The 24,489-nt window shown below is 40.3% G+C and overlaps 1 protein-coding gene across 21 annotated transcripts in view; it reads left to right on the plus strand.

Moving 5' to 3' along the window:
- Positions 1 to 24,489, plus strand: part of USP37 (ubiquitin specific peptidase 37) — a 94,975-nt gene that overhangs the window by 48,293 nt on the left and 22,193 nt on the right. For 13 of the 21 annotated variants that reach the window (XR_011387105.1, XR_011387106.1, XM_070070192.1 and 10 more), the window contains 10 exons: positions 4,830 to 4,991; positions 5,805 to 5,936; positions 6,360 to 6,483; positions 7,275 to 7,465; positions 11,842 to 11,959; positions 12,405 to 12,484; positions 15,907 to 16,071; positions 17,976 to 18,041; positions 20,702 to 20,843; positions 23,298 to 23,553. Coding sequence is in view for 16 of the 21 variants with exons in the window: in XM_070070192.1 (XP_069926293.1) it covers positions 4,830 to 4,991; positions 5,805 to 5,936; positions 6,360 to 6,483; positions 7,275 to 7,465; positions 11,842 to 11,959; positions 12,405 to 12,484; positions 15,907 to 16,071; positions 17,976 to 18,041; positions 20,702 to 20,843; positions 23,298 to 23,553 (1,436 nt within the window). In the remaining 5 variants the exon portion in view is untranslated. The remainder of the gene's footprint in view (positions 1 to 4,829; positions 4,992 to 5,804; positions 5,937 to 6,359; positions 6,484 to 7,274; positions 7,466 to 11,841; positions 11,960 to 12,404; positions 12,485 to 15,906; positions 16,072 to 17,975; positions 18,042 to 20,701; positions 20,844 to 23,297; positions 23,554 to 24,489) is intronic. The other 8 variants (XR_011387108.1, XR_011387107.1, XR_011387109.1 and 5 more) reach the window with 1 other exon arrangement.

The following is a 24,489-nucleotide window of genomic DNA, read 5'->3' on the forward strand; positions in this document are numbered from 1 at the left end:
CGGAAATGGAGCAGCCGGGTCTCAAACCGGCGCCCGTATGGGATGCCAGCACTGCAGGCGGTGGCTTTACCGGCTATGCCACAGCGCCAGCTCCAGTGTGGTATATTCTTAAGGGGAGTGAGCAATATAAAGGATGCAATGTTGATACATGGTGGCAACACATGTGAATTCAGAATAATTAGGCTGAATCAAAGAAGCCCCATAAAAATGTGTGTTGTGTGATGTGATTTATATGGGATTGTAGTAAATGCCAGATACTGTATATTGTTAGAAAAATTGTCTGCTCATGAAGATAAGGCCACAGTGGTGAACAGTGGAAGGGAAGGATATGGAGGACCCCTAGAATTCCTTTGTATATGTTTATGATCTTAATCAAGGTGATGGTTTCATGGATGTATACATGTCAAATTAGAAAACTACATATTTTCAATATATACATTTTATTGTATGTCAATTATACTTCAATAAAACTGTTTTGTGTTTAATAAATAATACAATTTTTAGGAACTCCATTTAATTCCTGAAAGAATATATTCCAAACTAACAGAAGGAAGACAATGAAATAATATGCCTGTGGCGCCAGCATCCATCATGAGTGTGAATTAATGTTCAGGCTGCTCCTCTTCCAATCCAGCTCTCTTTTGGCCTGAGAAAGCAGAAGATGGCCCAAGCACTTGGGCCCCTGCATCTGCTTGGGAGACCCTGAAGAATCTCCTGGCTCCTGGCTTCAGATCAGCTCAGCTCAGCCATTGCAGCCACTTGGGGAGTGAACTAGTGAAGGGAAGACCTTTCTATCTATTCCTCTCTCTGTAGTTCTACATCTCAAATAACTATTAAAATTTACATATAGAACAAATAATAAATGCATAATAAACTTGAAGATATAAATCCAAATCATTAATGATACTGATGTTAAATTATGCTAAATGTAAGCCTACTAAATGTTCCATTTAAAAGATACACTAGGGTTTTGTTTTGTTTTTTAACGAGAGAGGGAGAGACAGATCTTCCATCTTCAGATTCGCTCCTCAAATGGCTGCAACACCCAGGGTTAGGCCAGACTGAAGCCAGAAGCCAGGAGCTTCCTCCAGGTCTCCCATGTAGGTGCAGAGGGCCAAATAGTTGGACCATCTTCTACTTCCCAGGCCATTAACAGAGAGCTGGATTGGAAGTAGTGCAGCCAGAATGTGAACTGGCACATCACAGGCTGCAGCTTTATCCACTAGGCCACAAAGTTGGCCCCAACATAATGGATTTAAAGGAATAAAAAGCTATATGCTACGTAAGAGAAAAACAGCTATAGTATTAAGATGCAGAAAGATTGAAAGTTAAAGGATAGAAACATACATACTGTACTGTAAACTATAAAATTTAGGGGTTGACGGGGATAAAACTAATAGCTAATGTAACTTTCAGGGTGGAAGATTTGGGCTGTAATTGGAAAGACATTTGAGGGATTTTCATGTTAATAGTTGCTACACAGATATTTGCTTTATTTTTTTTTTTGAAGATTTATTTTATTTATTTCAAAGAGTTACAGGGAGAGGTAGAGACAGAGAGAGATCTTCCATCTGCTGGTTCGCTCCCCAGATGGCCACAACGGCCGGAGCTGTGCTGATCCGAAGCCAGGAGCTTCTTCTGGGTCACCCACATGGGTGCAGGGGCCCAAGGACTTGGGCTATCTTCTACTGCTCTCCCAGGCCATAGCAGAGAGATGGATTGGAAGAGGAGCAGCCGGGACTAGAACCGGCGCCCATCTGGGATGCGGGCGCTTCAGACCAGGGCGTTAACCTGCTGTGCCACAGCGCTGACCCCCTTATTTATTTATTTTGAAAGAGGAAGAGTTACAGACAGAAGGAAAGAGATTTTCCATCTGCTGGTTTACTCCCCAAATGGCCACAACAGCTGGAGCTGGGCCAGACTGAGCCAGCATCAAGGAAATTCGTACAGGTTTCATGTGGTGCAGGGGTCCAAGTATTTGGGCCATCCACTGCCTTCCCAGGCCATTAGCAAGGAGCTGGATCAGAAGTAGAGCAGCCAGGACTCAAACTAGCACCTACATGGTGTGCTGGTGCTGCAGACAGGCTCAACCTACTAAGCTACAGTGCTGGCCACAAATATTTGCTTTATAAAAATTTGCTAATCCTCATACCTGATATTTATATTCCTTTCCCAAATGAATATTCTTTTTCATAATTTTTAAAGCAAAATATGAGACACTGGCTAACACATGACCTAGCCAGACAATAAGCAATTTGAGACAACTGACTTTTGTTATAGAAAAATAAATGATATTCATTTCTCACAACATGCATAAAACTTCTTTTTAAAACATTTTTTTATTTGAAAGGCAGAGTTGCAAAAACAGAGAGGTCTTCCATCCACTGGTTCACTCCCCAAATGGCCCCAAGGGCCAGAACTGAGCTGATCCTAATCCAGGAGCTTCTTTTAAGTCTCCCATGCGAGTCTCCCATGCAGATGCAGGGGCCCAAGCACTTGGACCATCTTCCATTGCTTTCCCAGGACATAGCAGAGAGCTGGATCCGAAGTGGGGCAGCCAGGACTCGAACCTGCGCCCACATGGGATGCCAGCATTGCAGGTGGCGGCTTCACCCGTTATCACAACTCTGGCCCCCAAAAGTAAACTTTCAAGTAAAGATTTAAATTAGGGAGAAAACAAAGTTTAAAACTGAAAATATAAAGAAACATTTCTGTGACCTTATATTACAGGGTGATTTCTTAAATAGGACACTAAAAGTAAAATGATTTTAAAAAGATCGACAAATTGGGTTATATAAACTTAAAACACGTAATAGACAAAGAATTAGTATGTAGACTATATAATCGTTAAAAAAAATCAACATAAGAGGCCAGCACTGTATGGCAGGTAAAGCCACTGCCTGCAACAACAGGATCCCATATGGGTGCCGGTTCGAGTCCCAGATGCTGCACTTGCGATCCAGGTCTCTGTTAATGGCCTGGGAAAAGCAGTAGAGGATGGCCCAAGTGCTTGGGCCCCTGTCACCCATGTGGGAAACCTGAATGAGGCTCCAGGCTCTGCCCCGTGCCAGTGCTGACCATTATGGCCATCTGGGGGTTAAACCAGTGGATGGAAGATCTCGCTCTCTCTGTCTCTCCCTTTCTCTCTGTAACTTTCATTTTCAGAAATTAATAAATCTTTAAGAAAAAAAGAAATCAGTATAAAACTAAGGTTATGGCTGGCACCACAGCTCACTTGGCTAATTCTCCGCCTGCGGCGCTGGCACCCCAGGTTCTAGTTCTGGTTGGGGCACTGGATTCTGTCCCAGTTGCTCCTCTTCCAGTCCAGCTCTCTGCTGTGGCCCGAGAAGGCAGTGGAGGATGGCCCCAGTGTTTGGGCTCTGCACCCGCATGGGAGACCAAGAGGAAGCACCTGACTCCTGGCTTTGGATTGGGGCAGTGCGCTGGCCGTAGAAGCCATTTGGGGGGTGAACCAACAGAAAAGGAAGACCTTTCTCTCTCTCTCTTTCACTAACTCTGCCTGTCAAAAAAACAAAACAAAACAAAACAAAAAAACTAAGGTTATATAAAAGCAATTCAGAGAAAACAAGAATGTGTTCAACTTCAGTAGTCATTAAGAAAATGCAAATAAAATAATGAGATCAAATGTCACTGTATTGGTAAAAATATTTCTGATAATGAGTAATGGAGGCATATAGAAAAAATGGAAATTCACTGTTGATGAAAGTGTAAATTCGGCCAGTGTTGTGGCACATGGTTAAGCCCATCCCCTATGGGTGCTGGTTTGAGTCCCAGCTGCCCCACTTCCAGTCTAGCTCCCTGATAGCGCACGTGGGAAAGCAGCAGAGGATGGCCCAAATCTTTTTGCTCCTGCACCCACGTGGGAGACCCAGATGAAATTCCAGGCTCCTGGCTTTGGCCCAGGCCAGCACCAGCTGTTGCAGCCACTGGGGAGTGAACCAGCAAATGAAAGGTAGCTGTCTCTCTCTGCCACCCTCTCTCTGTAACTCTCTGCTTTTCAAATAAATAAATAAATCATTTAAAAACCATGAGTTGGCACAACCTTTTGGAAAACAATCACAATATCTAGGAGAATTTAAAAGACTGACATATCCAGGAGCCAGCGCTGTGGCTCACTTGGTTAATCCTCCACCTGGGGCGCTGGCATCCCATATGGGTGCCGGGTTCTGGTCCCGGTTGCTCCTCTTCCAGTCCAGCTCTCTGCTGTGGCCCGGGAGGGCAGTGGAGGATGGCCCAAGTGCTTGGGCCCCTGCACCCACGTGGGAGACCAGGAGAAGCACCTGGCTTCTGGCTTCAGATTAGCGCATCACCGCTGTAGCAGCCGTTAGGGGAGTGAACCAATGGAAGGAAGACCTTTCTCTCTGTGTCTCTCTCTCTCACTAACTCTATCTGTTTAAAAAAAAAAAAGACTGACATTTCCCTTTTAATCATATGAAGTGGAGGGAGTTCTCAAGTGGATTGGGTAAGACTGTTGTGATGTTTGTTCTGGTAGAAATAGTGGAAGCCTCTTCAAGACTTGGTAAACTGATGTGTGCTCTGCACACAGAATATTGAACAAAATTGTGAAATTGTACAATTTTGTCATTAACGATTGTTTTGATGAAAGATTAAGAATGTCCGTAATCCATAGTCTTTACCTATATATCAACACTTACTAATTTACATCTGTGAGTTTTTCCCTATAATAATTATTACGAATATTTCTCTAAGGTTTTTTTCCTAGACACTGTATTCTCTGAATCTACTAGGGAGAAATAAACACCGTTCAAAAATATATTTTGCTTCTTATCTATTCTTTTTTTTTATAGGACTAATGTTTCAGGTCAAACACCATCTGCCAAAAGAAGTTTGGGATTTCTTCCTCAGCCAGCCCCTCTTTCTGTTAAAAAACTGAGATGTAACCAGGATTATACTGGCTGGAACAAACCAAGAGTGCCCCTTTCTTCTCACCAACAGCAACAGCTGCAGGGGTAGGTAAATTCTTATAAAAATGTAAATACACATTCACTTTTTTTTTTCATGAAGTGATTCAGCTAAAGTATGCTTTGCTTTTTTTTTTTTTTTTTGGACAGGCAGAGTGGATAGTGAAAGAGAGACAGAGAGAAAGGTCTTCCTTTTGCCGTTGGTTCACCCTCCAATGGCCGCCACGGGGTTCAGTGTATGCAACTCATCTCAAATGTCTGAGGAAAATATGTAGGGGGTATTAGATATGAAGCACGTAGTTAAAGAGTGTTAATGCTTGGTGCATTTTAGAATACTGTTCTTGTAACTTTTTTAAGCCTAAAAATATTTCCAGATAAAAAATTTTTTAAATATGTGTACTTAAGAAAGATGTGGCAATATCTGTTAAACACATATATAGTCCATAATTCATTAGTTCCTTTTCTGGAAATACATTTAAGAAAAATCAGTAAATTATAGCCCAATGTAAAACGGAAAATAGTAAATAAAAATGAATACCTTTTTGGTAAGTCCCTAGTCACACTAGCAGCCATCTGAAAGATAATTTTCCATTAGAAGAAACGAAGTTATTGTTATAATGCAGTGGTTCCCAACGTATTGTCCCCAGACCTTCAGCATCAGCATCACTGGGTGGCTGGTTAGAAATGCACGTTTGTACGCTCTGTCCAAACCTGCTGGAACAGAAGCTTGGGGGAGGTCCAGCAGTGTGTGGTTTCACGGGCCCTGCTGGTGATGCATGCTCAGGAAGAGAACCCTGCTAATACCCAACAGACTTCAGAAACTATTGTTGTCTTCTAAAGCACTGTTTCTTTCATTTTCAGTTTCTCCAACTTGGGAAATACCTGCTATATGAATGCTATTTTACAGTCCTTATTTTCACTCCAGTCATTTGCAAACGACTTGCTTAAGCAGGGTATTCCATGGAAGAAAATTCCATTCAATGCACTTCTCAGGTAATTGTCTTATACTTACTGAGTAACCCTTTAGCTCAGATACTGTTGAATAATAAAAATAAAATTGTCATTGTTTTCTAAAATATACCATCCAGGGGCCAGCATTGTAGCCTAGCAGGTAGAGCACCCACCTGCAACACCAGCATATCCCATATGGGCACAGTTTATGTCCCGGCTTCTCCATTTCCAATACAGCTCCCTGCTAGTGGCCTGGGAAAGCAGCAGAAGGTAGCCCAAGTATTTGGCTCCTGGCTCCTAGCTTTGGCCTGTTGCAGCCATTTAGGGAGTGAACCACAGATGGAAGATCTCTGTCTCTTCCTCTCTCTGTAACTCTGACTTTTAAATAAATAAATAAATCTTTTTTAAAAAAAATGCCATACAACGTTTTGTAAAACAAACTAACCTTGTCTTCTGTTTTACCAGACGCTTTGCACACTTGCTCATTAAAAAAGATATATGTAATTCAGAAACCAAAAAAGATTTACTTAAGAAGGTTAAAAATGCCATTTCAGCTACAGCAGAGAGATTCTCTGGTTATATGCAGAATGTAAGTACTAATTATTTTTTAAGATGATTTAGAGATAGGAGGAATTGGAGTGATTTTTATTTACTATGTGATTTGTAGTTTATTCATCGCTTGTTGAAAAGCCCAAGGAGTTATAGTAAGCTTCAGTGTAACTCTATTGTTTGTTTTAATCCTTTTTAACATATAGATGTGATTTGCCAGTGTTCAAAGAACTTGTGATCTGTTAATTACAAAGTTATTTTAGAAAAATAAGGATTTTTTTAAAGCAAAGTAAGGAATCATTTATGCAACTGATAGTTAAGAATATAAAATCCAGCAGCTGGCATTGTATGTACTGGGTGAAGCTGGCAGTTGCATCACCCGCATCCCATATCAAAGTATGAGTTCAGGTTGCAGCTACTCTGCTTCCCAGTCCAGCTTCCTGGGAAAAGCAGCAGAAGATGGCCTAAGTACTCAGGCTCCTATCACTCGTGTGGGAGACCAGGATGGAGTTCCTGGCTGCTGGCTTCAGCCTGTCCCAGACCCAGCTATTGGTGGCCATGTGAGGAATAAACCAGTAGAGGGAAGACCTCTCTCTTTCTGTCTCTATTGCTCTGCCTTTAAACTGAATAAGTAGATATTTTTAAAACATTAGAAAGCCTGCCATTTATTTTGATCCACAAGATATGAACCCCAAAACCCTTATTAGAATAAATCTGACTTGGTCACGTGTAATTGACTTCCAAGTGCTTAAGTTGTGTAAGTCACAGTGTTAATAAGCTATGCTTGTGATAAATGTTGCACTATTATTAAGGATATCATTATTGTCTTAGGATGCTCATGAATTTTTAAGTCAGTGCTTAGACCAGCTTAAGGAGGATATGGAAAAATTAAATAAAACATGGAAGACTGAACCTGTTCCTGGAGAAGAAAATTCACCAGATATTTCAGCTACCAGAGTTTACACTTGCCCTGTTATTACTAATTTGGAATTTGAGGTTCAACACTCCATTATTTGTAAAGCGTAAGTAGTGTCTAAGAAAACTTTTTCCTCCCTTTTAATTATTTATGGCAAGTGATCAAAACATTCCTCTGACACACCAAATACTACGAATCCTTATCTTCTAACCTATGTCAAGGGGACGGTGGTATATCCCACAGATTATACTAAACTTGAGTACCTAGGTTTGAGTCCCAGTTCTGCTTCCAGCTTCCTGCTTATGTCACCCCTCGGAGGCAGTGGATGTCGGCTCAAGTGTTTGGGTCCCCACCACTTACATGGGTGACCCAAATAGAGTTCCACGCTCCTGGCTATGGCATGGTCCAGCCCTGACTGTTGCAAACATCTGGGGAGTGAACCAGAAGATGGAAGAGACTAATCGGGCATGCTCTTTCCCTCACCTCCCTCTTTTCAAATTATAATAAAGTCAGGATCCGTTCCTCTGCCTCAGATTCCCTCTCTCTGTGTTCTCACATAACTAGTGCCCTCTCACTCCTTGAGAACTTTATGTAGAGTCCATTGGCTGAGGCATTTTCTTACTACCTTATCTGAAATTCTAACCAAGTGCTCTGATCCTTTGCTTCCCTCTTCCTTACTGTATCTTAGCCTGATTTCTGTTGGAACCTTGGGTCTCTGCTGCTTCTTACAAAGCCAGTAATACCATTATGGGGGCGCCGTCATTATAACCTTATCTAGTCCTAACTACCCCCCAAAGTCTCTACCTCCATTAACATGAGATAGCTGCAAATCATAGCAGCATGTATCACTATGTCTAACACACTGTAAGTGTTGATTTTACTTTTGTGTGTTTCTTTCTCATTGTCTCTCCCCCAGTATAATGGAAGCTTCACAGAGGGGCACACCGTTGTCTTGGTTTATTCACTGCTGTTATCCATTGCTTAGAGCAGTTTCTAGCATATAGGAAACTGTTTATATTTGTTAGTTGCTGCAAATCAAATTGCCTTAAACTTAGAGGCTTAAAACAACATCCATTTATTTATTTATTTATTTATTTATTTTTATTTGACAGATAGAGTTAGACAGTGAGAGAGAGAGAGAGAGAAAGGTCTTCCTTTTGCCATTGCTTCACTCCCCAAATGGCCGCTATGGCCGGAGCTACGCCAATCCGAAGCCAGGAGCCAGGTGCTTCCTCTTGGTCTCCCATGCGGGGGCAGGGGCCCAAGCACTCGGGACACAGCAGAGAGCTGGACTGGAAGAGGAGCAGCCGGGACTAGAACATGGTGCTCATATGGGATGCTGGCGTCACAGGAGGAGGATTTGCCAAGTGAGCCATGTCGCTGGCCCCAACAACACCCATTTATTAACTCACAGCTCTAAAGATCTGAAAAGCACAGTGTGGCTAATTTCTCTGCTCAGAGAGGCCAAAATCAAGGTATACTGCCTGTGTTTCCAGCCGGAGTCCAGGACTGTCTTTTAAGCCAAGACAGTGATAGGCAGAATTCAGATCCTTACACCTGTAGGATTGAAGTCTCCATTTTCTTGTTAGTCGTTGGCTAAGACCACTGGTTTCTTAAAAGCTGCATGTAGTTCCTTGCCACGTGGCCCACATAGGCACTTACAACAGTGCTCTATGCTTTCTTCCAAGCCAGCTGGCACACATCTCTGATTTCTAATCCTAGACTGCCTCTGTTTCTGCTCCCTAGACCTAGATTTAAAGGCTTCCTGTGATTCACTCTGTCCCATCCAGATAATCTTATTTTCATTAAGTTTTCTCAAGATTAGTCACCTTGGTTATATCTGAAAGGTTCCTTTGCTGGGTAAAATAACATAATCAAGGAGTGATAACTCTTCATTGTATAGGTTCTACCCACAGTCAAAAGGGACAGAATTATACAAAGGCAAGGGTCACCTTAGAATTCTGTCAGAGTTGCTCAATAAATATTTGTTGAATGAAGAAGAAATATAGGGGCTGGCACTGTTGCATAGCAGGTAAGGCCCCCACCTGCAGTGCCAGCATCCCATATGGGTGCTGGTTCAAGTTCTGGCTGCTCAGCTTCTGATCTAGCTCTCTGCTATGGGCTGGGAAAGCCTGAGTCCTTGGGGCCCGGCACCCACATAGGAGACCTGGAAGAAGCTCCAGGCTCCTGGATTCAGTTCGGCGTAGCTCCAGCCGTTGCGGCCATTTGAAGAGTGAACCAGTGGATGGAAGACCTCTCTCTCTTTCTCTGTCTCTGCCTTTCAAATAAATAAATAAATCTTTTTTTTTTTTTTTTTTCTTGACAGGCAGAGTAGACAGTGAGAGAGAGAGAGACAGACAGAAAGGTCTTCCTTTTGCTGTTGGTTCACCCTCCAATGGCCGCCGTGGCTGGCGCACTGCGCTGATCCGAAGCCAGGAGCCACGTGCTTCTCCTGGTCTCCCATGGGGTGCAAGGCCCAAGCACTTGGACCATCCTCCACTGCACTCCCGGGCCACAGCAGAGAGCTGGCCTGGAAGAGGGGCAACCGGGAAAGAATCCGGCGCCCCAACCGGGACTAGAACTTGGTGTGCCGGCGCCGCTAGGCGGAGGATTAGCCTAGTGAACCGTGGCGCCGGCCATAAATAAATAAATCTTTAAAAATATATATATATAATGGTACTTCCAAAAGTTCATGGAAAATTAATTTAAAAATTGTTTATTTTGGTGTAGATATTTTTTTGAAGTCTGTGCATGGTTTTTCATAATCCTCATTTTCTCCAAACTTTCTGAAGACCTGTCGGATATTCTTATTGTCCCCAGTCTTCAACTTGGATTAGGGAACTAGGGCAGAAAATGGGATAGTATTACTAAAAATTCTAATAAGATAAAATGAAAAAGAATCAGTTAAAACTTTAAAAGAAATAAATTACTTCTAGAAAACTTGAATATATTTGGATCTCTAAGACCATTTTTAAAAATTCTATTCAAGGCCAGCACCGCGGCTCACTAGGCTAATCCTCCGCCTTGTGGCGCCGGCACACCAGGTTCTAGTCCCGGTCGGGGCACCGGATTCTGTCCCGGTTGCCCCTCTTCCAGGCCAGCTCTCTGCTGTGGCCAGGGAGTGCAGTGGAGGATGGCCCAGGTGCTTGGGCCCTGCACCCCATGGGAGACCAGGATAAGTACCTGGCTCCTGCCATTGGATCAGTGCGGTGCGCCGGCCGTGGCGGCCATTGGAGGGTGAACCAACGGAAAGGAAGACCTTTCTCTCTGTCTCTCTCTCTCACTGTCCACTCTGCCTGTCAAAAAAAAAAAAAATTCTATTCAAATTACTATAATGATTCTGCTATGTAACAGAAGTACTTGCACATATGAGCCAAAAGCTTGTAGAATTTTCAAAGTAGTATTGTTTATATAGCCAAAAATTGGAAATACTCCAAATGTCCTTTGATAGTAATATTAGGTAATTATGCATTATTCATTCAGTTTAATACTAGACATGATGAAATTGCACTCTAGTCATATTTAGCAGGCATGATAGAATCTTATAATCATCTTGAATGAAAGACCAGTGAGGGAGGGGGGCATACCATATAATTCCATTTATGTAAGGTTCAAACACAGTCAAAACTCAACTATAATATTGGAAGTCAGAATTAGTAGTTATATTTTTGGTGAATTAAAAGGGTAGTGGTTGGGTGGAGATATGTGAGGAGGCTCCTAAGTAATTCATTGTGTTTTATTTCTTGATTTACTGATTAGTTGGGGAGGGTGCCAACTCAGAATTCATCAAGCTGTAGAAGTGTGACTGATTCTATATATACATCATACCTTTTTTTTAAATTTTATAAAATTTAATTAGACTATGAATTTACATTTATTTTTGTTCTAGTTAGACATCTCCATGCAAAAAAATTAAAGATACTTGTAGCATCTATATAGAAAACAAACTCATACATCTGGAAACAGTCATTAGATGTGTGGTTAGACATTTTCAATACAGTGGATATTGACGAAAAATAAAGAATATAATGAAATTTTATTAAATTTATGCTTGCTCCATTGGGTGTACATTATACTTTAGTGGTTTTTTTTTTTTTTTAAGTTTGAGGTTTTTTGAAAATACAGAAATTTTAAATATGGCATTTCAAGAAAGGACTTAAATACTTGCAATTGAGATTTTATCTGTTTCAATTTAATAAGTATTAAAGCAAGCATGAGAAAACGTCTTAAATGTGTGTTTTTTATGCCTAGCCATAGTGGGTCAGTGTAACAAATTCTGTAGAACAGTGTTTCTCAAGGATAACATGTACTTCAGATGATCTGTGGAAGATAGAATTAAAAGATAAATTTATTTTGGTGCAAAAAACTTTAAAGATCCATGCATAACTTTTTCATCATAAACATTTTCCATGAACATTTTGAAGTGCCCTTGTATTGTGTTTCTTTGGTATTCTTCTGATGCTTACACTTGTCTCCTTGCAGATGTGGAGAAATCATTCCCAAAAGAGAACAGTTTAATGACCTTTCGATTGACCTTCCTCGTAGGAAAAAGCCACTCCCTCCTCGTTCAATTCAGGATTCTCTTGATCTTTTCTTTAGGGTAAGTAATATCTTTGGTATTTTCACATAACTAAATTTTTTATACAGATAACTGTATTTAGAGTTGATTTCTTCAAGGCAAAATTTCAACAACACTGTGTGGAACATAATTGAGAAATATTTATAAATAATATATATTTTTAAAGTTTATTTATTTATTTGAAAGGCACTGTTACAGAGAAAGAGATCTTCCATCTGCTGTTTTGCTCCCAATGGCCACAAGGGCCAGACTGGGCCAGGCTGCAGCCAGGAACCTGAAACTCCTACGGGGTCTCCCACATGGGTGAAGGGGCCCAAGCACTTGGGCCATCTTTTGCTGCTTTCCCAGGTTATTAGCAGGGAACTGGATCAGAAGTGGAACACTTTTAATTTAAAAAACAAGCTTCAAATAAAAAAAGGGTGATTCAACCTCATACTTCTTATTTTTCCCTCTTGTCTTTTCATAGGCAGAAGAACTTGAGTATTCTTGTGAGAAGTGTGGTGGGAAGTGTGCTCTTGTCAGGCACAAATTTAACAGGCTTCCCAGGTAAATTTAATAATTACTCTTCAGCTCTTCTTTTTTAAAACACATACAAATATTACTGGATAAGTAAAGCTGCTCAAGGAGGTCAGTGGAGCTGAGGTGTGACGTGTTAGCGCACCTTTGTATGAGAGGAAGAGTCTTGAGCGTCCCAAGATGAGGACACTAAGAGGACGCAGCTGATGAGAATTTGGACTAATGATGAGACTGGCTAGTAGATTTTAAATTCAGTAATGTGTAACATTCATTTCTAATTTGTTTTCCTGTGTTGTCCTGTCATCTCCCTCTCTTCTCCCAAAAATTACGACAGAAACATATATGTGTATTAATGAAAATAAAATAGACTAATTTTTGTAGTTTGTGCATTCCCTTTTATAGAAGATCTTATAAATTAGTAAGTTTCCTATAATCATAAGACACATTTTCTGATATAGGAATGCAATCAGTTTGTATTGGTATTAGCTTTTTCTTTTAACTGAGTTTTCTCGGGTTTTTTTTTTTTTAAGATTTTTTAAAAAAATTTATTTGAAAGAGAGGGAGAGAGAAGACTTCCATCTGCTGGTTCAATCCCTATCAAATAGTAGCAACAGCTGGAGCTGGGCAATCCGAAGCCAGGAGCTTTTTCTGGGTCTCCCACGTGGGTGCAGGGGCCCAAGGACTTGGGCCATCTTACGCTGGGTATTAGCTCTTTGAAACAAGCATAAAACCAAGCTAGTTAACAAAAAAAGAATGATGCGGTTAAAAGACAGCTCTAAGTTCTTTCCAAGAATAGATTACCACAAACAAGGTTACTGTTAACGTTAAGCATTTATGTGGCACTTTGCAAAGTACTTTGATTTCTTTTATTAGCTTCAGTTCCTTTTTTTTTTTTTTTAAGATTTTATTTATTTATTTGAGAGAGTTACAGACAGCGAGAGGGAAAAACAGAGAAAGGTCTTCTGTCTGTTGGTTCACTCCCCAGGCACAGCTGGAGCTGCACCGATCTGAAGCCAGGTGCTTCTTCCCGGTCTCCCATGTGGGTGCAGGGGCCCAAGGCCTTGGGCCATCTTCTACTGCTTTCCCAGGCCACAGCAGAGAGCTGGATTAGAAGAGAGCAGCTGGGACTAGAACCGGCACCCATATGGGATGCCAGCGCCACAGGCACAGGATTATCCCACTCTGGCACAGCGCCAGCCCCAGCTTCAGTTTTCTAAGTATGGAATCTCGGGAACCAAGCCCCTAGATATTAGTTCTTTTATATACCATAATTACTCTTTTCTAGAAAATGGGTTGTTTAAAAAAAATGGCTTTTGGGGGCCAGCACCGTGGCTCACTTGGTTAATCCTCCGCCTGCGGCACCAGCATCACATATGTGCGCCGGATTCTGTCCCTGTTGCTCCTCTTCCAGTCCAGCTCTCTGCTGTGGCCCAGGAAAGCAGTAGAGGATGGCCCAAGTGCTTGGGCCCCTGCACCCCTGTGAGAGACCAGGAGGAAGCACCTGGCTCCTGGCTTCGAATCAGCCCAGTGCCAGCCATGGCGGCCATTTGGGGAGTAAACCAACGGAAGGAAGACCTTTCTCTCTGTCTCTCTCTCTCACTGTGTCTAATTCTACCTGTCAAATAAATTTAAAAAAAAAAAACTTTATAAATATAGCACTATTGCTATATTGATCACAATCTCTATATTTTACTTAAGAGACTTTGTTCTTTCCTATTTGTGTGGGTTTTGATGCAGGAAGGTCAGAGATACTAATCTTAAGGCAGATGATTGATTGTTACCAGCTCTCACCACCAACTAAGAAAAAGTGTTCAGTTAACAAGACTTTCCTGGCTTCACAACTTTTGTCTCTTCCCTTTCCCATTGTCTAGCTATTTGGTCTTTCAGGTGGGGAGAATTTTCCTTTTGTTTTAAATATTTTCCGGGAAGTTATTTGTGTTTGGTGTTAATTTATTCCAAACTCACAAGAAATAGAATATCTGTGTCAAATCCTAATGATTAGTCCCATTCTCTGTTTGTTCACTTAATGTTCAGAGCACTCTACCTTATTCTTGAAGGGCCTGCTATCCTCGTCAGGTCTGTTTACTGTTAGTCTGCCTCATCTTTGCAGATCAGTGATTTTTAGTGTCATCTTTCTGTTTTGTATTACCTTTTCTTTCAGTTAGGATTTTTGAAATTTTAGTCAAAATGTTTGACTTTTGACGTTAGTTTTAGTCTCTTCATGTCAGTTGGATCCTTGTTTTCTCTAACGTTGTGAATTTAGAGGTCATGAATTCTAGCATACTTTTTTTTAAATAACTTTAATTTGCTAACTTTTGAGTTTGTGACCTCTGTGATGAGGCTTATACAGTAAGAATGGAAAGAGTTTTCCATAGAGCAGACTTTTGTTTGCTTGTTTTGGGTTTTTGTTTTGTTTTGTTTTGTTTTGTTTGTCTAGAACTGGAGTTTATTTCCATAACACTTTTGAAACTTAATTTTTTTCTAAGTGTGGTTGTGGGCTGTGAGAGATATCTGATCCATCAGGCAGAGAGTATGTTCTGTATGAGAAGTAAAAAGTTTATCAGAGTAGTAACCAGAATTAATTATTTCTGAAGAACTGTAAGTCTTTCAGACCCACAAACCAGATTTTGCATACAATTTTTATATGACTCTTTTTCCACGTGGAAAAAATTGTTCTCTCAGCTTTCTCCAGAGAAAGTGCTTTTAAAAATAAGATAGCAGGGCCTGCATTGTGGGACAAGGGTTAAAGCATAGTGGGTTACCAGTAGCGGCCACTTGTGGGGTGAACCAATGGAAGGAAGACCTTTCTCTCTGTCTCTCTCTCTCACTAACTCTGTCAAAAAAAAAAAAAAAAAAAAAAAAAAGCATAGTGGGTTAAAACACTGCTTGGGACGCCCACATCCTGTATTGGAGTGCTGGCTCACTGCTGAAGCACTGGCAACTCTGCTCATGGGCCCCTGCCTCCCGGATGTGGGACCTGCGTGGAGTTCCAGGCTCCTGGCTTCCACCTGGCCCAGCCTCTGCTTTTACAGGCATTTGGGGAATAAACTAGCTGGCGGAAGATCTCTCTCTTTCTCTTTCTCTCTCACCCTCACTCTCACTCTCACTCTCACTCTTCACTCTGACTTTCAAAAAGATGAAAATAAATAAGCATTAAGAAAAAAAGTAAGAATAATTCTTATGGAAATAACCTTGAAATAATTTTTACCGTCAAATGTAAGGGCCATACAATATTTTAATAGATAATCTTTTACCATTAGTGGTTATATAACACTATGTTTTTTTAAACTGTTTAACAATGAAATAAATAACTTAAGGAGTAAAACTAATATCAGTACTAACATTTAAAATTTAATATTCTTCTTTGCTATGTTTTAAGTTATCTAACATTGTTAGTTAGATATTCTCTATGTATGATGTATGAATTAGTAAGGTGATCTACTATTTTTCAGAGTCCTCATTCTTCATTTGAAACGATATAGCTTCAATGTGACTCTTTCACTTAACAACAAGATTGGGCAGCAAGTCATCATTCCAAGATACCTGACTCTGTCATCTCATTGCACTGAAAATACAAAACCACCTTTTGCTCTCAGCTGGAGTGCACACATGGCAATGTAAGTCCTTAAGAGAATGCCTTTACCTTCCTTTGTGAAATAAAAGCCTTCAGTGTCTGATCAGAACATGACTCGCTGATAAAATCAGACCAAGAAGGAGATTTTGATGTTGCTTCATTTTGGAATTAAATCACTGCTGGTTTGATGTAATTGAAAAAACATTTAAACAAAATTCTTCTAAGATCATTAACTGCCATTTGTGAGGTACTTCTTGCAGGAGTGCTCTTTTAGACTGCTAGAAGATAGTTTGATACACTTGGGAATATAAGTCAGCCGTGGGTGGTCATAAGAATCACATGAACGCTGAAAATACTGATTTCTAAATTGGAGGTTCTGTTTCATTAGATCTAAGATAGGGCTCAGGAGTCAGTATTGTCTAAAAATGCCTCCACTGACTCTTTAGGACATGGTAAATTTGAAAGGCAGTGTAGTAAATGTTATGCTGGAGCCTCCAGATAAATTGTGCCTTCATAAATATCTTCTCACCAATGTGGAGAACTTCAGTGACTCCTAAGAAACTTTCAAAGAGATAAGAAACAACCTTGACTTTGGGAAACCCTTGGGCCTTCTCTGAATGTTACTTTTTTTTTTTTTTTTTTTTTTTTTTTTTTTTTTGGCATGCTGTATTACCTTGGATCAATTTGCTGTGGTTTCTTTTCCTTTTTAAAAAATTAACGTATTTATTCAAAAGGCAGGGTGACAGAAAGAGGGAGAAGGAGAGAGCGAGTGATGTCTTCTATCTGGTGGTTCATTCCCCAAATGCAACAGCTAAGGCTAGCCCATGCAGAAGCCAACAGCCAAGAACTGCATCCAGGTCTCCCATGTGGGTGGCAGCAGCTCAAGTAATTGGGGGCCATCTTCTGCTGCTTTCTCAGGCACGTTAGCAGGGAGCTGAATCAGCAGTGGAGCAGCTGGGACTCAACCACACTCCAGTATGAGATGCTGACACCACAAGTGGCAGCTTAGCCTGCTGTGCCCAATACCAGCCCCATGAGTTCTTTTCTGCTTGAACATTAGTTTGGTAGAATCATCTAGATGTAGAGGTGAAGAAGAATTTGGATATTTTGTCCAAATCCTGATATTTTGTCCAAATCCTGAGATGCTGAGATTAGTGATTAATCACTTACAGATAAGGTCATACAGATAGTGAGACAAAGAGCCAGATCTCTTAGCAGCAGTAGACATTTCAGATGGTGAATGACTGATGCTAACATGAACAGTTACGGTTTTGTAAAATGTATTTCTCTTTGGCTTTCTAAGCTATGTACGCTTACACTAACTAAAGTCCTTTAAAATGTGAATGTGCCCGGAGAGTCCTAGTGCTGCTGATGTTTTTCTCTTGTGGCTTTTCTTTGAAGTGAACATTTTTGTTTGGGGCAAACTGCCCTCTGCTTGTACTCTTTCTGGCAGTAGTCTTATATCATACTGTCAGTGTTGAGTCTTTGTGATCACAGTCCTGAAACCAAGCGGACTCCACAGTTTAATAGCTTGGAGATGTTGGGCAAATTCTTGTCTGTAAGACAAGAAGGTAGTTTTGAACACTGAATGAGATAGTACACTAGCATAGTATGGTGTTGGACATCTAGTAAGTCCTCAATAAATGAGAGCTATTCTTATTTTATTGCTTAAAAGTAAAGAACCAAGTTTTCTCCAAGTGCTGTTTTCCTGTGCATTACACTTGACTTTATTTCCAATGATGTATATTTAAATTAATTAGATCAGGGGCTGCATAGAGATGGTATTTCATTTTCTCTTCTGGCATCTGTTACTAGTAATTTTAAAAGTATTACAATTATTTGCCTTTCAAGAGGATATTATAGTACAGAATAATTCATTTTATAAGTTAAATTCTATCTTTAATAATGTAATTGTATACATTATATATTTTTCTAATTTTCTGATAGTTCTAGACCATTGAAAGCCTCTCAAATGGTGAATTCCTGCATCACCAGCCCTTCTACACCTTCAAAGTGAGTTACATTTCTTATGTACCCCGAAATTTTTATTTTTAAGGATTCAGCTTGTCCTAATCTCCGATATTGCCCCTCCTCCCACTTTTTCTTTATTGTCTCTCTTTTTGCATGATAACTACTCTTTATTACCACTACTTTGAAATTTTTCTGATCTGGGTTAGAATAGAGCCTATAGTGTAACAAGTTTTTAACAATGAAGCAAGTTCAGGTGATTCTGTCAATATTTTGTTTTAAAACTTACCATTTGTGCTGTGTAATATTTTCATCCTAAAGCACTTAAAAATTTACTAAGTGATGAAGGATTTTAAGAATTGAGTGGCTAAAATAGCCCCTCTTAGTCTAAAGCACTCTTCCTCAAAGATAGGCACCGGATTCTAAATCCTCGTTTCACCTGCGGCTAACCAGCTGGACTGTTTGTGATCCTGTGAACAGAAGATTCTGAAGGGCGACAGGAAAACAAATACACACTGGAATGTAGTGATTCTGTAAATACTTTGCTTTTGTTTAAGACCAAAAGTTTATCCAAGGAGAGAAGCCAATAATTTTTTTCTTTTAAACTATTCCTCTAAGATTTTACTATAATCATAGTTCCTAATTAGACAGTTCCAACTGACTTAGTTGTCATTTGACTTTAAAATGTTTTTCCAAAAATTTGATGTCCCAAAGTATATTAAAAAAAACACATTTGTTATTTGAGGGCTTTGGGGGAGGGGCTTATATAATCATAAAATGACATTTGGGAACTGCTCTTTTCTTTTCCTCCTGTTAATTATTTTTCAGTGCAATTAAAACCAGATGACTAACATGGCTAGAAATCTGAAATGGTACCGATATGAATACTCTTGTCCGTTCTCAAGATACAAATGAGCAATACCACTTGGCTGCTTAGAAAGTGAGCAAGTGATGCATTTACAGGATGAATATTTTTCATTGCTACAGGCAAGCTGCCTTCTGTGAATATAGTAATCATTAATGGAATGCACTCTTTATGTACCAAATCACCATAGTTGCAAGAAAGAGATGGTTTCATTGGGCATCATTGTACCTTGGCATGGTCATCTGTTCTCCAGGGTCTACTGTTATGAGAATGAGAGGTGGTCAGTAAAATCTAATTAGGCCCTAGAAGACCTGCCATGCCGATCAAACTTAAAAGAGGCTGAGTTATGAACAGAATACCATTGATTCTTCTGCAATTTCATTTGACCCTGGTGCAGTAGTATCCAGGTGTCACCCTCCTTCAACAAAGTATTTACCTGGATAAACAGATTCGTATGTTCAGGTGTATAAGAACATGAAATCAGAAATTAGGATGTAGGACGCCTAATTGGCTTTTTCTAAGTTATACTGAAAAACATCTTGAACATAATGGGAGGCTATGAAGTGTTCAGGCTGAGTGCAGTGATACCCGGCTGCTCTCAGCCACAGACTGTTTGAGCTGATCACTGACCACTTGCCTCTTTTCTTTGATCTACATTGTTGTGCGGTTCTCTTGATTTCCATTGTGGCCTCTGATTTCTTGGTGCCAGCATTCTGTATGTTTATTTACAGTTTTCACATTTAGGCTAATTGCATTTTTCCTATTTCCTTTTTTTTAAGTATAGCATATGAATTTATGTTAACCTTCATCAAAGAAAGTTGTTCCTTCACCTTTACCACCTTCTCCTTTAGTTTATTTTCAGTTCACCTAGAAAATCACACAGTAACACCTTACTTATCTGATATCACTGAAGAATAAATTTGGTATTCCACATAAGTGGAATAAGTGAATTTTTACATAACTGAAACTTGACTTTCTAAGCATTTACCTTTTAAACATTTTAGCCATTTTGGATGAAAATCTTTCTAAAATATGTTGCAACTATTATTTTCTTAAATAAAATACACTGGAGATAGCAAGTATATTTTAATGCCTTGGAATTAGCATTTTATCAGTTACTGCACTGTGTTTTAATATGATAGTGCCTTCAAAGGCTCTTAATTATTACAAGACAGTTTTCCTTTACATTAAATGATTGCATAGTTTTTTGCCCTTTTGTTATGGTTATTCTCTCTTATTTCTTAGCTCTCATTTCTTGATGAACTTGCTACACTATTTTATACACCATTCCCTTGGAGAGAGAGGGTCCCTGTAAGTGCATGGGCTTTGGAACTGCCTTCCTCAGAAGTCTTATTTCTTACTTTGGAATCCCTATGTTCTAGAAGGTAGAGGTTGCCAGAAGTCTGACCTGCAGATACGTGGATAAGTGGAATGTTACTGTTCTTTTTAAAGTGCATGGAACATAATTTCAAAGATCAAAAAATTAGTCCTCATGCACTTGTTGTCAAAAACACATACTCATTGCTATGCCTGCATGAATTCAGTAAAGTACTTACTTTATAATGAAAAGAGAAAACTTCATTGGGGTTGATCATTGAAAGAAAAAAGGCTCAAAGTGATTAGTTTACTGATGCTATATAGTGGCAGGGTTGTCCAGTTTTCAAAGCATGGCTCTTGGAGTGGGGCAAAGGTAATGCTTCAGTATACTTCTTTTAAGATCTTTTTTTCTGTTAAATGCTTTTCTATAATGGAAGTTTTTTTTTTTTTTATATACATGAAAAGCATAACAGAGACAAATGTTTATCAGACTTAACATAATTTCTTTTGCCTTAAATTGTAGGAAATTTACCTTCAAGTCCAAGAGCTCCTTGGCTTTATGCCTGGATTCAGACAGTGAGGATGAACTAAAACGCTCTGTGGCCCTGAGCCAGAGATTTTGTGAAATGACCAGCAATGAGCAACAACAGGAAGACCTGGAAAAAGTAAGTAACTTTTTATCTAAACATCTAGCAGACATGTATAGCTCTTCCTGTCCAAACAAATGCCCTTTATAATCAGCATCAGCAAACTTATTAAATATGCAAGATGGACTGCAAGATTAGTCTATTTACAGATGCATCAAGACTTTAGAGGGGCCGGCTTTGTGGCGTAATGGGTAAAGCCACCGCCTGCAACGCCAGCATCCCATATGGGCACTGGTTCAAGTCCCAGCTGCTCCACCTCTGATCCAGCTCCCCCTTCATGGCCTAGGGAAAGCAGCAGAGGATGGCTCGAGTACTTGCGCCCCTGCCACTTACATAGGAGACCCGGATGAAGCTCTTTCTCCTGTTCCCCTCAAAACTACTTTTTTTTTTTTTTTTTAAACAAGCAGAGTGGACAGTGAGAGAGAGAGAGAGACAGAGAGAAAGGTCTTCCTTTTGCCGTTGGTTCACCCTATAATGGCTGACGCGGCCGGCGCACTGCGCTGATCCGAAGGCAGGAGCCAGGTGCTTCTCCTGGTCTCCCATGGGGTGCAGGGCCCAAGCACTTGGGCCATCCTCCACTGCACTCCCAGGCCACAGCAGAGAGCTGGCCTGGAAGAGGAGCAACCAGGACAGAATCTGGTGCCCCGACCGGGACTGGAACCTGGTGTGCTGGCGTCGCTAGGCGGAGGATTAGCCTAGTGAGCCGCGGTGCCAGCCATTTTTATTTTATTTATTTATTTATTTTTTATTTTTTTTTACAGGCAGAGTGGACAGTGAGAGAGAGAGAGACAGAGAGAAAGGTCCCTTCAAAACTGCTTTTACATATTGGTCTTCAAATAATTACTTGCTCTATTTTGGTCGTACTTGCTTATGTTAAAGGAACTGTAGTACATGTTTACATCAATGGAGCACCAAGTAATCTGATTGTTTAAATCATGGTTGTGAACACATAACTGCATCATATCTCTCATGATATTTAATGATAGTTAATACTGTAAAAGCTGAAATCTTTTATTTTTTTCCTTTTATTTGAAAGGCAGAGAGACTGATAAAAAGAGATCCTCCATCCATTCCTTGTTTCACTCTCCAGGTACCTACAACAGCCAGGGCTGAGCCAAGCCAGAATCAGGAGCCAGGAATTCAAGCCAGAACTCCCATATGAGTGACAGGGACCCAAATACTTGAACCATCACCTGCTGCTTCTTAGGATGCAGACACAGGAAACTGTACCTGAAGAATAGCAGGGTCTTGAACCCAGGCACTGCCGTGTGGGTATCCCAAATAGTAGCTTAACTCTTGTGCCAAACACCCACCCTGATTTGAGCTTTTTTTTGTTTGTTTTTGAAAGAGTTACAGAAAGAGGTCTTTATCCATTGATTCACTCCTCCAATGGCTGAGCCAATCTAAAGTCAGGAGCCAGGAGCTTCTTCTGGGTCTCCCACGTGGGTGCAGGAGCCCAAGGACTTGGGCCATCTTCTATTGCTTTCCCAGACCATAGCAGAGAGCTGGATTGGAAGAGGAACAGCCAGGACTAGAACTGGCGCCCATATGGGATGCGGGGGCTTCAGGCCAGGGCTTTAACCCTCCGCCCCATAGCGCTGGCCTCAGTTTGAGCTTTCAAACCTCGAGATAACTTGTTGTTGCTAACCTTGAATGAGAAAATGAAAGTTATTTACATAACCTAGATGTAGTTTTTATTTTTTTCATATTTTGAAAAAGTAAATGAGGCCAGCCAGCATTTTAAATGGGTTGTTAGGTGTGATGACAGAATATTTATAGTATAATCCATGTATATCTGGAAAGAACTATACCAAAAATAGAGTAATTATTTTTGAGTAATCTATTTTGAGTGAAATTTTATTATTTTTATGTGTTTTTCAAGCTTTTACAAAGAGCATACGTGGCACACTTACTATAATCAAAATAATAATCTATTCTTTTTTTTTTTAAGATTTTATTTATTTTATTTGAGAGGTAGAGTTACAGACAGGGGGAGAGAGAGAGAGAGAGAAAGGTCTTCCTTCCATTGATTCACTCCCCAAGTGGGCACAATGGCCGGAGCTGCACCAATCCGAAGCCAGGAGCCAGGCATTTCTTCCTGGTCTCCCATGTGGGTGCAAGGGCCCAAGGACTTGGGCCATCTTCTACTGCTTTCCCAGGCCATAGCAGAGAGCCAGACTGGAAGTGGAGCAACTGGGACTAGAACTGGCCCCCCATATGGAATGCCAGCGTCGCAGGTGGAGGATTAACCTACTGCACCACAGTGCCAGCCCCAATAATCATCTATTCTTAGTGTTGTTATTTTAAAAATTACCTTGTTGGTGAGTTTTTACATCTATTATTGATTGTTAAATAACCAAAACATCAAAGAAAGGAAAATTTTTAGAAATTATGTTCCAACTTCACATTCTAATTAAGATCACTATATTTGTAGGTATTCTAGTTTCCTCTAAAATTTATTGTCTTCTTCAGGATTCAAAATTATGCAGAATTGAGCCTGATAAGTCCGAAATGGAAAATGCAGGATTTGACAGAATGAATGAAGAAGAGCTTATAGCAGCTGTCTTAGAGATAAGTAAGAGAGAAACTTCACCATCTCCAAGTCATGAAGATGATGATAAACCAACCAGCAGCCCAGATACCGGATTTGCAGAGGATGATATTCAAGAAATGCCTGAAAATCCAGACACTATTGAAACTGAGAAGCCCAAAACAGCCACAGAGCCAGGTAGGTTTAATGCAGATAAATTATGTGGTAAACAAAGCACAACTACTTTCAAAGCCTAACAGTGACTTACGACTTCTGATAATGAGAGGTGAAGTGGATCTTTATGATAGAGCTGATAATCTTTTACATGTTTAATTTTAAAAACTTTAAAATGAGAAGCAGGGATGATCATCTGGCCTAGCACTTAGGATGCCTATGAAGACAACCACATCCCATATTGGAGTTCCTGAGTTCAACTCTCGGTTCCACTCCTGATTCCAGCTTCCAGCTTATAGGCACCTTGGGAGGCAGCAGTGATGGCCACCGTGACTGGGGCCCTGCCACCCCTACTGGGGACCTGGAGTGAGCTCCTGGCTCCTTCAGTGCCTGCCTTGCCTAGATCATTGCAGGCATTTGAAAAGTAAACTAGTAAATGGAAGACCTTTTTGTCTCTGCCTCTCAAATGAAAAATAAACTAAAAAAGAAAAATGAGAAACAAGTAATGATGGCTACTGGTAAAGTGTATCATATGCATTCAGGTATTCAGTAGCAACAAAGTTAGGATTGTTCATATGTGTATTTAACAAAGGCCTGTATCAGTTTTTGGTCACTTTTCTCACCATCCCTATCTTCAAAATTTATATAATTCTCTTTTCATTTTTCTATATCTGCATTTGTATGAGGTGTTATTGTGTAAGTAATTCAGGTTCTCCCTCATCCGTTGGTTTCATTCCTTCATAATAATAAAGATTGCTGAACTAAGAAGTGGGGTTTTGGGCCTCTGGCTATACACTCACTAGCTGTGAATTCATTTTTATTTTTTTAATAATTTTTGAAATTTATTATTTTTATTTGAGAGAAAGAGATTTATTGGTTCATTTCCCAAATGCCCAAAATAGCCAGGACTGGGCCAGGAACCAGGAACTCAGTCAGGGTCTCCCACATGGGTGGCAAGGA

The sequence above is a fragment of the Oryctolagus cuniculus genome, chromosome 3 (assembly GCF_964237555.1).
Source record: "Oryctolagus cuniculus chromosome 3, mOryCun1.1, whole genome shotgun sequence".
NCBI lineage: Eukaryota > Metazoa > Chordata > Mammalia > Lagomorpha > Leporidae > Oryctolagus > Oryctolagus cuniculus.